The sequence below is a fragment of the Myotis brandtii genome, unplaced genomic scaffold, assembly GCF_000412655.1.
Source record: "Myotis brandtii unplaced genomic scaffold, ASM41265v1 scaffold182, whole genome shotgun sequence".
NCBI classification, from domain to species: Eukaryota; Metazoa; Chordata; class Mammalia; order Chiroptera; family Vespertilionidae; genus Myotis; species Myotis brandtii.
Genome location: NW_005356751.1, coordinates 651,077 through 666,239, shown reverse-complemented (window position 1 = coordinate 666,239; position 15,163 = coordinate 651,077). Strand labels below are relative to the sequence as shown.

Sequence of the window (15,163 nt, the reverse complement as noted above, 5' to 3'; positions counted from 1 at the left end):
CTAAAGTGACATAATAGTTGTGTCTGGGTATTGCATTACTTTAAAATAGAGAGGTTGGTGGTAGATAGAATATCCTATATAATAAAAGCCTAATATGCTAAGTGATTATTTGTTCAACCAATCAAAGCGTAATGTGCTAATGATATGCTAAGGCCACTCAACTGCTCACTGACATGCACTGATCACCAGGGGGCAGACCTCTGACCGGTAGGCTAGCTTGCTGCTGGGGTCCGGCTGATCAGGACTGAGCAAGATGGGCAGACACACCCTGGAGCCCTCCCGTGGTCCCTCCCTGGCTGGCCAACCTCTCGTGTCCCTCCCTGGCCCTGATCGTGCACTGGTGGGGTCCCTCAGCCTGGCCTGCACCCTCTCGCAATCCGGGACCCCTTGGGGGATGTTAGAGAGCCAGTTTTGGCGATCCCACAGGCCAGGCAGAGGGACACCACTGGTGCATGAATTTGTGCACCAGGCTTCTAGTATTTTTATAAGCTTAAGTTTTGGACCACTTTGGTATATTGAGTTGACTTTCATAAAAGAGCTGGATTAAGGGGACAGCCATTGAAACACCTGAGACCATTTTCAGCATACCCAGAAGGGTGTTCACCCTGTGCGAATCCTTTAATTTCAATGCTCAGTTAATAGCAGTGGGTAGCACTTTGTCAGGCATGTATATATATTTCCAGGAAGGCAACTGTCAGTCAAAAGAGCAGAATTTTGCAAGAGGAAGCAAGAGGCATTCACTATTTCCCCCAGAGTGTTATGGTCTGGGAGATGGAAGAGGTCCTTGGTTATTTTTTTTTAAATATGCGCGCGCACACACACTTGAAAAGCCCTATCTCCAAAGAATACACAAGAAAATGCTAACAGGAATTGTTTCTAGGGAAGGGGGACTGCGTAACTAGGTAATTGGTTTGGAGGAACATGTTTTTTCCCCTCTGTATACCTTTTTATGCTGTTTAGCTTTTAAAAAATGATGTGCCCATAGCAGGTACTCAAAACTAAATATCTATTAATTAAAAACAATTTTTAAAAATTGAGGTTTGTGAGCAATCATGAAAACAACTAGAATAAAGCAAAATTTTCTTTTGTATGAGAAGATGCTTGACTTTGGGCCATCCCAAAGTGATCTGAAAGTGATGAAAACCAAGACTTGCCAACACTTGTCTGTCCTTCCAACATGTCTGTGCTTATATCGTCTCTCCTGTTGTCTTCATTTATAGACAGAAGACTCCTGACCCACAGTTACTGGGGACTACTTCTGTTTCTCTACCAGCAGGAATGGATTGGGACTAACCTTTACCCTGGTTCTTCATGGTTATTGTGTGCCCAACAGCTGACTGTTGGCTAGAATCAAAGGGTTCATCACTGCCCACCAACACTGGGCAGTGAAAACCAGACCTCAAGGTCTGAGTCCACAATCTACCTCATGAGCATCATACTAACATCATTAAGTAACATATTCTGGTGAGGCATAGATACTTGAATTTACATATCAAATCTGTGCAGAGGTGACAGATTGAGAGTGTGGACTATTCTGAAATGTTATAACTTTATATTTACATTGCCACAGCCATTCTATGGCTAAAGGTGTACCCAACACCCAGCTACCCAAGAAAGAACCACAGGGATCGGTTCCTCTTCCTTTTTCACTCTCCACAATGTCTTCTGGATTTTACTTTTGAAATGTCCCTCAAATTCTGCCCACCCATTTTCTCCACTTGTGTTGACAATGACATATAATCAGACCCTCATAGCTAGTCCCCTGCTACTGCCTCTTCTCCCATTATCTCCTACTCAAGCTTGTTTTCAAAAGAACAAGTCTCAAAACTTCATTCCACAAGAAAAACAACTTCGTTTAGCTCCTACTCTTATAGGCCCAAATCCTTTAGACCACACAGATACACCGGGTTCTTTGTAGTCGCTTTTTCAGCCTTCTTTCCACTTTCCTTACCTGCTTCCACAGAACTTGATTCCTACCAGGATCATAGCATTCATCAGAGACACTGTAAGTATTTATTAACCGACGTCCTCCCTGCCATCTCCTTCCGGATTTGACACATCGTTCCTCTTTTCAGCTCCAGCACTTATCCCAAGTTCCGGCACACAGAAGGCACCCAAGGCCAGGCCCATAGGAGGCACCCAGTCAATGTTTTGGTGAGTGAAGGAAAATAGAACTTTTGGATGATGTGATAAGACCCTCCATGGAGCATCTCAGACTTAAATTTGCACATGAATCTCCTGGGGATCTTGTCAAGATGCAGATTCAGATTCAGTAGGTCTGGGATGGAACCTGAGAGTCTGCATTTCTCTGCGAGCTCCCTGAGAAGGCCAGTGCTGTTGTGTGGGAACCACACTTTCAGTGGGGAGGACCAAAAGAACAGTGATAATGTTTTAGATTGAGGAGAGTATGGAAACAATTATTCCTACAGGAATCTTGAATTTTTGAGTAAATTTTTATCTCAAAAGAGATAAAAAGAAGTGAAATATTATATAATGATAAATAACATTATGTATTATGTAATAATAATATTATACAGGGTGGGGCAAAAGTAGGTTTACCATAATTAATAAATAATAAAACAAGAATAAGAGTTTATTCTTGTTTTATTATTTAACTATGGTATTATTTTCCCTATGAACAACTGTAAACCTACTTTTGCCCATCCCTGTATTTAAGCTATGGAATGATAGGTTATTTTTAGAAAAAGGGTAAAATAAATGATAAAGGGGCAAAAATAAAAATCATTTTCTCGCCCTAGCCAGTTTGGCTCAGTGGATAGAGCATCGGCCTGCGAACTGAAAGGTCCCAGGTTCCATTCTGGTCAAGGGCACATGCCTGGGTTGTGGGTTTGACCAGTGTGGGGTGGATAGAGCATCGGCCTGCGAACTGAAAGGTCCCAGGTTCCATTCTGGTCAAGGGCACATGCCTGGGTTGTGGGTTTGATCCCCAGTGTGGGGCTGCCTCCATCCCCAGTGTGGGGCATGCAGGAGGCAGCCGATCAATGATTCTCTCTCATCATTGATGTTTCTATCTCTCTCTCCCTCTTCCTTTCTCTCCGAAATCAATAAAAATATATATTTTTTAAAAAGTCATTTTCTGTTAAATTCCCAATGTCAATATTCTAATTCTCAACTTGGAGTTATATTAGGATCATGTGGGAGGCTTTTTAACCAACATGTATTCTCCCTGACCTCTCTTCCACCAATCAGATTTGCTCCCCTAGAAATATGAAAACCTCTGCTCACCCCTGACCACCATTGAAAACCACAGCCTCAGAGAAGGCTTCTGTTATCATCAGAAGGGGATTGTGCCACTCAGCTGTGCCAGGAAAGGAACAGGCCTCCAGATCAGTGATAATCCAGATCCAAGAAACCTGCAAAGGGATTTCCGGCCAGGGCTTCCGCACATGCTATTGTTCCCTCTGCCTGGAAGCCTCTTGCTTGGTTTCTGATCCAAGTCCTACTCATCTTCCAGATCTCCAAAAATGTCACTTCATCGTCCCCTGAACCTCTTCTCAGCACAAACGACCAAGAAGAAGGATATGGATAGTGACTTATCTCTCTTCCCCACTAGACTGTGAGTTGCAAGGGACTAGTCCGCTGTATACACTATCCCCAGGACTAAGCACAGTGCTGCTATAACAGCTGCTCAGACGAATAAAGAATGTACTAAATAGGCCAAATATAATTGTGGGGTTTGTTTGGTTTGGGGAACCAGACAAAAACAATCTTTCTACTCCCCAATGTTAAAATTAAGTAACCTATTGTATTGCCTACAAAACAATATGCATCATATACTTAAGATAGGAAGCATAATAACAAAATAAATATCTGTGACGGCAGCACTCAACAAAAGAACTAGAACATCAGCTGCCATGTGAACCTACAAGGGTGTTCTCTCCTCCGATCACCTGGCTTTCTCCTACCAGATGTAACCACGCTCCTGAATTTGTATTCATTATTCATTTGTTTTTTTAAAACAATACTTATGTATCTGCCAACAATAATTATTTGGCATTGCTTGCTTTTGATGTTTGTAAAAATGGTATTGTTCTGGTATGATCTTCAAATCTTGTTGTTGTTGTGTGGTTTTTTTTTTAAGCAACATTGTTCTTAAGACTCAGCTATGCTGGTGTGTATAGCTGTGGCTCATTCATTTTCATCACAGGATACTACTATATTATATAAATACATCACAATTTATTTTTTATTTTGTTTATCTATTTATTTAAATATCTTGTGACATCTTGTTTATTTATTTATTTTCCTCACCTGAGGATATGTTTATTGATTTTAGAGAGAGAGGAAGAGAGAAACATTGATGTGAGAGAGAAACATCAATCAGTTGCCTTCCTGTACTCCCCCGGACGGAGGTTTGAACCTGGGTATGTGCCCTGATCGGGGATTGAACTAACAATGATGCATGGGATGATGCTCTAACCAACTGAGCCATCCAGCCAGGGCCATCACAATTTATTTATGCATTCCTTATCAGTGAACATTTGGGCTGGTTTTTTTTCTTCGTGAGAGAGAAACATCAATCAGTTGCCTTCCTGTACTCCCCCGGACGGAGGTTTGAACCTGGGTATGTGCCCTGATCGGGGATTGAACTAACAATGATGCATGGGATGATGCTCTAACCAACTGAGCCATCCAGCCAGGGCCATCACAATTTATTTATGCATTCCTTATCAGTGAACATTTGGGCTGTTTTTTTTTCTTCTTTTTTCTTCTAATGAACAATGTTGATAACAGTTTTGCACGCATTTCCAGGAACATCTGTAAATTTATTTTGAGTATATACCAAAGAGTTGGAATTTCTGGATAGGAGTAGGTTCAGGTTTATAAGATAATGTCACAACTATCTTTTGAAGTAACTGTGCCAATTTACATTCTCACCAGCAGTGTATGACTTCCTGGTGATCCATAGCCTTGCCAACAGCTTGTACTATTAGGACACAGGAACTGCAATCTCAAACTGCAGCATTTTTGTGCTAGAAGGCAGCTCTCCTGACTGGATGGACTGTTTCCTCCTGGCCATCTGACAGGAGAGCCTGGTCCTGAGACTGCCCAAGAGATGGCCCCTGGGTCTTACATCCTGCTGAATCCTGACTTTGGGACAGAGCACTGAACTGAGAAAACAGATTTTGCTGTGGATGTGCAGTCACCATAGAAGGTAATCGATCATAGAATGTGAGACCTGGAAGCACCCTAAGGCCAAATCCTTCATTCTACATTTAAGGGGACTGAGGCCCAGAAAGGTTCAAAGACTTGACAAGTTCTCAGAGCTAATTAGTGCAAGAACCTGTCTCCAAGGCTCTTGATTTTTACTCCGGGGTTTAAAAGTGTGTGTTTGTTTTAGTAATCTAAGGGGGCATAACATGTTCTATTAAATTAATAATGACTCTAAATATTCAAATAACTTCCCATTTATTTTTAAAAGGTGGTGGTTTGACTTAATTGACTGATACATTTGATAACATTAGCTTCTTTGCATATGAAGTCAACAGGGTAATACTGAATTTCAATGAGATAAAGGCAATCTCCACAATTATGGTTTTCAATATGCAAATTTAACAGTGTTGAAAGACACCCATCTCCTGGGGAAAAGAATCCCCAATTTTCTGACTGACCATTTTTGTTTCTGTCACCTCTCCCCCCACCCCCACCCCCACCTCCACCTCCACCCCAGGGAAATGCTAGGCACTGCCTTAAGAAGCCATTTTGTAAGGAAGGCAAGCTTCAAATTTAATAAGTTTCAATTCACCCTACTCTTCTGAGCACCCATAATTAAGCTATGGCAAGAGGCTGGGAACTATGTGCACATTATGGCAAAATAGTCCCAGTAACTTGACGGCTTATAGTCTCATCTCACATGGCTTTACATGTGAATGTAGAAAAACACTGAAGAGGGACCAATTTGCAGCTGAGTGCACCTAATAATTAAACAGAGCGTGATCCTGTGCAAAGGAATCTGTCTCCAGGCATCAAAGGCAGTAAAGTGGAACTAGGGAGGGGGAGAAGGACTGCTTACTAGCAAGGGTGTTTGTGTGAGGGAATGTGGTTTGAAAGCCTGCAGTGGACATTTTAACTCAGGAACGACCCACCCTCCAATGCAGACACACTTCCCTTACTCATCCCTACCCCAAGAATTTATTTACCATTTTAACAAATATTTGGTTTAACATTGTCTATAGGCTGACAATAAAAGATTTCTGTGAGCCCATCGCTCTTTTAGCATCAGGAAAAAACTCAGGAGCTGTTTATTGCTGTGGGGTTGGAAAGAACACCAAGTAACTTTTCGAGGAATGCTGAGCAAACGGTACTGAGGTACTCCTGGTTCAGGTTTTCCTCTTCGCAGTCATTTTAATCAGCACTTCCCCTATTTAATGAGCTTGTAGTGCCATTACATAATCACCCAGCTCACTAGATTAATGATGAAAAGAGGAACTGATTTTTCCAGTTGCATCATTTGAAGTAAATGTTAACTTTCTTTCTGAGTCCTTAGTTAACCGCATTAGTGTGACAAATATGTCTTTGTCTAGCATAAGTAATTAGAATTTAATCACTTTAACTGCATCTTAATTACCCCAAATGAATTGAAGGGACATTTAATAGCAAAGATTAAATTGCCTTAATGAACGATTTTTGTGACTCCATCAATACTTGAATCGCGTTAGCCACTCCTCTCACGCACTTTACCTGAAGTGAGCACGGGGGCCACTAGGTGGCGCGCTTCGCTGGTTTATTTATTTGATTTCCCCCACTGATCTGTTTTAGAAGACAACAGGAAAGAAAGAGAAAAGCACATAGTTTATTGTGTTCCTTTGATAATCCCTCTTTGGGACTATGAGCTCATCACCAGATGTGAAAACGAAAGCAGTGATTTCAGCAACTCGATTCTGAGTGCCCTATGGCATATGCGAAGGGAGATGGGAAACACGTGGATAACTGGAAACACACAGTATTTGATGGAAATTGTAAGCTGCCCTCTGGATGATTGCCAACATATATACAGAGTTTTAGTCAATTCATTATTTTTTAGAGCAGAGTCCTAAACTATGAATAATAGGCAAGCTTTGGAATAGCAAGGCTGGCGTTGATGTGAAGCCAAGAAATGTAATTGCTGTGCAAGTGCAGATCAGAAGACCAATGCCTGAAAGTATGGGAGGTTTGGGCATTTGGGCCCTCCTCCAGGCATGGGTCCCAGTGGGCCAGTCCTACCCACAGAACACATCTAATGAGATGGGTCTTGCCCATCAATAATTGTTTAAGTGAACAAATGGACAGGGAGACTTGGGTTCCACATCTAGCTCTGTTACTGCCTTACATTCCCTCTGGCTGCTTCTTCAAAAGAGAGCAACAGAAAGTCTCTCCGGTAAGTCCTGAGTAAAAAGGAAATACTAAGTTTCCATAAGTAACTCTCCTTGAGAGTCCCAGAGAGAAGACGCACCCTTTAACTTCAAGAACTTTATTATGCAGAGACTTTCTAGATTGGGTGTTTGTGACAGAGAATCAGACATTTCTGCACTCAGGGCCCATTGACCTGGAAGACCTGTACTAGTAATAGAGGCACAAGGAGGAGGGTAAGAGGGTTCTGGGCCATGGCTGGGAAGCCTGAGTTCCATGCATCAGTGATTTCCAGCTGTGCTACCTCAGGTAAGTTATTTAATCTCATTGTACAGAGAAACAGGGTAAGTGTGGTAACTAGCACATAAACTAGTGGTCCCCAAATTTTGCTGCACATTGAAGTCACCTCAAACTCTTAAAAATCCCAATGCCCAGATCATGCCCTATAGCAATTATAACAGACTATCTAAGGTTGTAGCCAGGAATCATTTTTTTTAAAGATCACTAAGTGATTCCAATACTTAGCACAATTTGGGAGCCACTGGCATAGACAATGAATATTCAATGAGAACATCTATGTGCCTAGCATGTATCTGGCAAACAGAAAGTGCACAGCAGACATAAGCTCCTTCCTTATGAATTGCCATGAAAATCTGATGGGTTGTACTTCAGGGTCTGGTTCTGTTCAGCTGTTGTCTTATCAAATTGTCTCACCTAAATGAGAAGAAAATTTCTAGAAGCTAATTTGTTCCAACTTTATGATAATATAATCTCTCCTGGGGGAAATATAATGTGATCACTTTATACCAAGACCCTGTGATAAAACACAAATCTTTGTTCATATCAAAATAATCAGATTGTCTTGTGATTGGTCATCTAACCCAAACCTATCATTTCAGGAGGAAATAAAGCTTCATTAGTATTAACATACGTGTGTTGAAAGTAAAAACCTATACAAATATATTGATAGGAGGCAGGAATTTATAATTGTTCACTAAATTTATTCAATTACAAATGAGTCTTTTTCTTGTTACTGAACTCTTTCCATGTGGAAATAATATAGCTCTTCTCCTCCCACATGTGTTTATTCTTCTTATTCAAATACATACATAATGAAATTGTATTTAATGAATACTTGTTGAATGCTTTTACTCAGAATTATAAGAAATCTACCCTCTAATTACCATGATTTCATTAAGACCCTCTTTCTGTTGCTACCCTAGGGGATTTTTCAATTTTACCAAAAGAGTGGAAATTCTACTGTTTTAACAGGGTCTGCAGTGAAACTAGTCATTTCTCACCCAATCCAACAAGGCTTCTTGGTTAATTTAAACATTAAGTTGGTGTTTATTCTGATATGTGGAGTTTACCAAAAACCACTGAGCACTGTTACTTGAAGGGCAAGTCTTCTAACTATGGATTCTGAGGAGCAAGACACCAAGGACCTCCCTGCTAATTACCTACCTTCATCGGATTTCAGGATTTTCTTTCCTTCACGGAAATCAACAATAAATTTTACCGATATACGTGTAAGAACTGTTTCTTTTGAGAACTTTGGGTAGCAGTGTCTGTTTGATTAGCTGAATTCACCACAAATGTGGAAATGATGACATCAAAACAGCCCGTGTAACCACCTCTTTAAAGACCTCGTAGATTAGAGATGACTATAGATTTTCCCCAGCATGGATCAAAGGGACTGAATTGAACGTTTTAGCTTAATGATCCAACCCCTGTCACACCCATAGGGACTCGAATTCCGATTTTATAAGCAGGTGTGCTCTCAGACGCACACAGAAAGCTGCTAGAGAGGGAGGTAAAGATCAACCACCTGATCGACGAGAATAGGTTTGATCTTTCCGATTACTTGATTGTGGTGGTGTATATTTCTGGCGGGTTCTTACGATCTCTCGCAAACGTCTGAATATTAGCTGTTAGTTTTCCTTTTCTCACTCTATCTCTTCAAAGACATCCCTGCCACCTTCCAGGGGCGACAAGAAACTGGATCTACCAGGCTGCACGCAGGCAGGGCCCTGTCCAGGGTCCTGACGCTGCACCGAGGCTCCCAGCCGGTGGGCCTGCAGACGCCCTTTCACCCACTCAACAAGGGACCAAACAAAGACCTCCAAGCTCAAGGCCTCCGAGCAGCCTCCCAACTTCCATCAGTTAGCTGGAAGGGGAAACAATAAAACAAAGGAACCGTTAACCCGCCCTCCAGGTCCTACAGCCCTCAGCCCCAACCTCCTTCTTCAGACACAGAGTCACCTTCTCTACTCTGACCCTGAGCTCCTCAAATAAAAACATGCCCGCAAAAGTATCATTCGGCTAGAAAATCCAGACTCGCATCTTGTTTGGATAGGTTAGAGTTGGTGTGTGCTTTGGGGGATGGGATGGCAATGTTGTGTCATCACTCGGGTAATATTAAAGCATTGTTGGGACCAAGACAGATTCACTAGCTGCCGCCAGCCAGGGAAGGCGAGCCCAAAGGGAGCGCGCCCACGGCTGGAAGCTTGACGATAAAGTCGCTCCCTGGGTTTTCAGTTACTCTGAGGCTACAAACACAACCTGCGATGGGATGGCACAGTCCGTCCCAATTGCCGGTTGCAAAGCAGCGACGGCAGGGCTGGGTCTCTAGTGACCACAGCAGCCCTGGGCCAGGCGGGTCGCTCAGGCCAAACCCATCACCCCCCTGGCGATTCCAAGGGGCTCGGGGCTGCACCGCTGGCAGGACAGCCGGTCACCCTTTGAACAGGCCGAGGTGTTTACTTATCTCAGGTGGCCATCCTCGATAAGCTGACACCTGAGTCGCCACACAATAACCGTCAGGCCTCCTCAAGCCCCCAGAGCAGGTCTCCCCCCACCCTAGTCAAACCACGTGCACACTTCCTACCCCCCCCCCCCTGCAACGCTCCTTTCTCTCCCCACCGGGGGGTTTATGCTCCCTGGTGGGGACAGCAAGAGGAAACTTTTGTCTCATATCCTCGAGGGTTCAGACATGGGCTGCAAGAAAGGCTCACGTAGAACCTTCTGCTAACTGTCCCTTTTGGTTTCCTGCTGAGCTGGTGTGTGTGGGGTCTCCGGACACCAGTGGGCCTGGGGGTGGGGTGGGGGTAATCGCCCTCTGACTACTGGCCCAGTCCCCAGCCACTCTGGGAGGAGGCCCTCCCAGGCCTTCGGAAGAGGCACTCCTCACGGGATTCGAGCCCAGCCGCCACCGGCCGCACCCGCCAGCCCTTTGTTCCAGCGGCAGCTTGCTGCGAGCAGCTGCACTGCGCTCGAGACCTGGGTCGCGAGCGAACAAATTCACTTGGCGCCTTCTCTTCCCACTCTACGACTCAGGCTCTCTCCCAGCTCCAGCGTCCCCACACCCAGTCCCGGCTGTTCTCCGGGCTCCGGCCAGCGGGAGTCTTTGAGGATTGGGGAAGTGGGGTTCTCAGAGCCAGCACCTTGGCCCCAGGCTCTCCTGCTTGGCTCCCGTGGCCCCAGGAAGCAAGAGGACAGTTGAAATGTCACCCGCCGGGATAAATATTAACAAAAAGCAAATGAACTTGCGCAGGGGCCTGTTATCAATCAACCAGGCCGCAAGGCCACTTACGGCAAACACAGTCCAGGTTGGCCCTGGCCAGACTTTCCCCCCCCCACCCTCCCCAGGCCCTTTTCTAAGTCACTCTGGAACAAATTCTGGACAGGAAGGGGGCGCAGTCCGGTTCCGGAGACCCAGCCTGCTCCGTGGCATTTGGAGGTTTCCTTGCCTCCAGGTACCAAAGGGTCCGAGTGGCCCAGCACACACCCCTGCCCGAATCCTGGGCCTGCAGCCTCGCCTCCCAGGTCCCGGGTGCTGCGCCAGCTGGCGGGTGCTCTTTGCAGCCTCTTCCTGCGCTGGCAGCTCCCCTAGTGTGGTGGACGCCTTCTGGAATCTTTAATTGGAAACTAATCTCCTCGCATCTTAATAGGCGCCGGCGTCAGGGGCGGGGCACACACCCACCCGCACAGCCAAGACCTCCCACCCCCACCTGGGATGAGGAGCGGCTCGAATCTGGTTGTGCTGCACTTTAATGGGGCAGCAGCAAGTATTGCATTGAGGGAACATATATTGATTTTTTAAAGGTAGTTAATTTGGTGAGAATTTCCTCCTGTCTCCCTCCCGTCTTCCACCAGCAGATGTAATTTCCTAAGGAGAAGGCACCTCCCCAAACACGTAGCCACGTGTGGAGGGCTTGACTCTCAGCAAACTGCGCGGAGCCTAGGGTACAGGGAGGGCCACAGAGAAACCACTCGCCTGCCACGATGGAACCGACCACGGCGGCCCCAGCCTCCAATGGGGTAGGGACTAGGTTGACGGGTCTTTGAGTGCAACAGCGAGCACAGCTGCAAGGAGCTTCTGGGTGCCCGGGAAGTGGTGGTGGGCAGGAGGCAACAGTGTTGCACAGCTGCAACCAACATGCCCTGAAATCCATTTTCTGTCTCCTGCAAAGCCCAGACGAGATCACTGAGAGGGTTCAGGAAACGGCCTCGCTTTTGTTTTTTTATAAATAACAATGCTAACAGAATGCCTCATAGTCCTTCAGTGACTTAAAAGTAGATCGTGGCTTTTGCAGCAACATGGTATTGCTCCCGGTTTCCTCCCCACCAGACCTTATCCCAGCCCTCCCCACCCCGTTAATTAAGCTAAAGAAAGGGAAATGAAAGGGTCAACGTTCCATCCCTCCATCCGGGTCTTAGGATGCGGAGGCCGTTTGGGATTAGGGGTTCAAACGTGTGTCCTACCAGAGTCTCCAACCTCCCCGCCCCCCCGCAAAAGACCACATGCCTGGGGCGGAGAATGACACGGCACAGGCTGCTGGATACCAGGCGGGCGCCCACTCGATAGCCTCCTTGGCTCCAGGAGCCTCAGCCAGCACGCTGCTCGCGCCTCCCGTGTGCGGGTCGCAGCATTCGGGCTTCCCCTCAACAGCACTGGGGCGCTCGCTCAGGCATGGAGATCAGAGGGCGCTCACGCAGGACAGGGCCCAAGACCAGGGTTCCAGGGCTCGGGGATCGTCTCTGAACAAAACCTGAGAGTCTGTCCTTCCAGGCGGCAACAGGAGGCAATGAGGGAGGAAGGGTCATTGAAGTCCCGAGCAAGCGCCTTCACGGGGTGGCGGGTGGGGGACGGGTTCCCCGGGGGCACCCCTCCTTTTCCACCAACCCTCCACCCCCACCTCCGCCGGCCAGTGCGGGTACTGCCCGGGTAAAAGGTCCCGAAGCCCGGCTGGAGTCTGGCGCAGGCGTGTGAAAAGGCACTGATCACCTTAGGCACCCGCATTAGTGGAGCGGCCGGGGAGCGGGGCAGCCTTTTCTCCACCCTCCCTGGAACTTCAGCGGCTCTCAGGTCGCAGTCAGCCGCAGGGGCAGTGGAGGGGCGGGGGAGGGCGATACGGTGGCAGCACACGAGGCTAGCGAGCGGAATCGCGGGAGCCTAGAGGGCACCCAGTCAACCTCTTCCTTCCTGTCTCCCTACCCCTGTCTTCCCTGCGTGGGGTCTTTGCTTGGAGCGCAGGAGCGCGGGGCTGAGGCTCAGCCAGCGGGTCGCTCGGGAGGGGAGGCCAGAAGCGCCCAGACCCGAAGATTGCTGTGCGTCGCCTCCCGGCTGGAGTCGCTGGCTCGCGGGCACGCCAGCACCTGCCTCCCTCTAGCTTCTCATTGGCCCGCACGAGGTGGGGGAGGGGGGCTCTGGCCTCTGGCTTTGATTTTAGTCTGTGAAACTGCTCAGTGCCCCCGGCTCTGAGCGGATTGACTGTCTCTCGTTCTCCAGGGACGAATTAATGGAGAACGATCAGTTAATTAACAAACCCGCATACCGGCTTTTACCTTTCTCTTCGCCAGCACTCAGGCCATGGCGCCGGGGCTAAAATTGGGGGTGGGGGTAGAGGTTGTGGGGAGGATGAACCCAGGAGTTACTCAGCTCAGCCCGGGTCTCATCAAACCGAGTCCGCCCAAGGCTACCCGTGGCTCTACTTCCCCTCGTGTCCTCCGCCCTCGGAGGTCGCAGAATCCGCACGAAATCCTCTGTGCCGTTCAGGCTGGGCTCAGCTGTTCCCTCGGCTAGTCCGCCCGCCGGAGCCTCGTCCTCACCTTGGCCGAAAGAGGCGAGGGGAGCTAGGCACCGTGTCTGTGCAGCGCCGCCGCGACCTTCCCGCGAAACTCCGAAACGCTTCGGGGTTTCGGGTCCGGGAGACCTTTGCTCGCAGACGCGGGGGCCATTTCCACACCCCCGCCCTTCCCTGCATTGGGATTTAGACGAAACATCATGCAAAGGAATACAATGAAAAGGAGAAGTCCTAAGCGAGTAAGCAGCGCAAGCTGTCTCCGGGCTGACCAGGACCTCCGCACCGTCCGTCTCCCTCTTCCTTCCACAGCCCGCGGCAAGCCCGCGCTTCCACCCACCGCCTCGCGGCTGTAGAACCTTCTGCCCTAACTCTGACTGCGGGTCCCTCCCGCCCCTATAGAGTTAGTGCCGGACGGGGGGTTACCACAGCGAGTTCAGATCAACATTGGCAGGCAGCTCCAGCCCAAGTGTCCAACCGAGAAGCGCCGCACAGACAGTGTCTCCCCAGGTGAGGGGGGTGTTCTCCGCCTCGGGCAGTGCGGGCTGCCCGCGCTGTCTCCCAGCACAAACGCGCCCCGCAGTCGCAGAGACCGCAGCACTCAGCCCTCAGAGCCTCCCACAGCCCAACGCACCACGTCCTGGAGGAGGCGGTCTGCTGTCTGGAGCCCCGTACCGCTCTTCCAGGCCCAAAGCCCCCATCCCGGGGAAAGGAGGAGGGGTGACGAGGCCCCGTCCTCTCTTCTTCTCGCCCTCCCTCGGTTCCTGGGCGTCCCCATCCCTTCTATCCCCGCGCGCCCAACTCCTTGACGCGCTCACCTGCTAAGCGGAGCGCAGACATGCGTTGGAACTCGGGCTCCTGCAGCCACTTCCACATCCTCCGGAACGTCTCCCGGCCAGACTTGAGTTTGCTCCAGGGTTTGGGGTTGCGCAGCAGGTCCGAGAGGGTCCCCTGGGAGCGGCAGAGCACCCTCTGAGCGAAGATGGCCTGTGGGATGCTGTAGCGCTTGAGCTCGGTGGTGATGCGCTGTGCCACCTCTTTGGTATTGATCTCTTCCATTTGTCCTGAATTACTCCCGTTGCTGACCTGCGCACCGGTCACGGAAGGGTTGGGCTCCCGGGCTGTGCCCAGGAGCTGCCCGTGGCCCTGGGCGTTCAGGTGGGCGTGGGGGTGGTGTGGAGGGAGGCCGTTGATGGGAACCATGCCGGCCGAGGTGGGCGTGAGGTGCTGCTCCCCGTGACGGCCGAGCATGGCCGGGTGGTGGGCTTCGAAGCCGTTGGGGGTGAGCATCTTGTCGGTGGGCATGGCGGCGCCAGGGTGAGCATAGTGGGGGAGCCCTTGCTGGGAGTTGTGGATGCTGCCCAGACCGGAACCAGAGAGGGGAGAGAGGCTCTGGCCCATGCCAGCCACGTCCTTGTGGTAGGGGGTATAGAGGTTATTCATGGAGGCCAGCCCTCGCTCGTCCCGCATGAGCGTGAAGCTACCGCTCACGTTGCCCGCCAGGCGCTGGTGGTGGTGCGGGTGGTGGTGGTGATGGTGGTGGTGGTGGTGGTGATGGTGGGGAAACTTGTCCGAGACGGTGGAGATGGGCGGCAGCGGCTGCAGAGGGGTCAAGGTGGTGTAGGTGGTGGGCATGCTCATACCTGGGGGAGTCTCGCAGGCCATGGTCATCGTGGGGTGAAGGGGGCCGGCCAGGCTGTGCTCAGGGGCCCGGTGGTGGTGGTGGTATT

General features: G+C 49.0%; 1 protein-coding gene across 1 annotated transcript in view; it reads right to left on the bottom strand.

Moving 5' to 3' along the window:
* Positions 1 to 15,163, bottom strand: part of ONECUT1 (one cut homeobox 1) — a 45,161-nt gene that overhangs the window by 29,521 nt on the left and 477 nt on the right. The window contains exon 2 of the mRNA XM_005863980.2: positions 14,252 to 15,157. Within this exon, the coding sequence (XP_005864042.1) occupies positions 14,252 to 15,157 (906 nt within the window). The remainder of the gene's footprint in view (positions 1 to 14,251; positions 15,158 to 15,163) is intronic.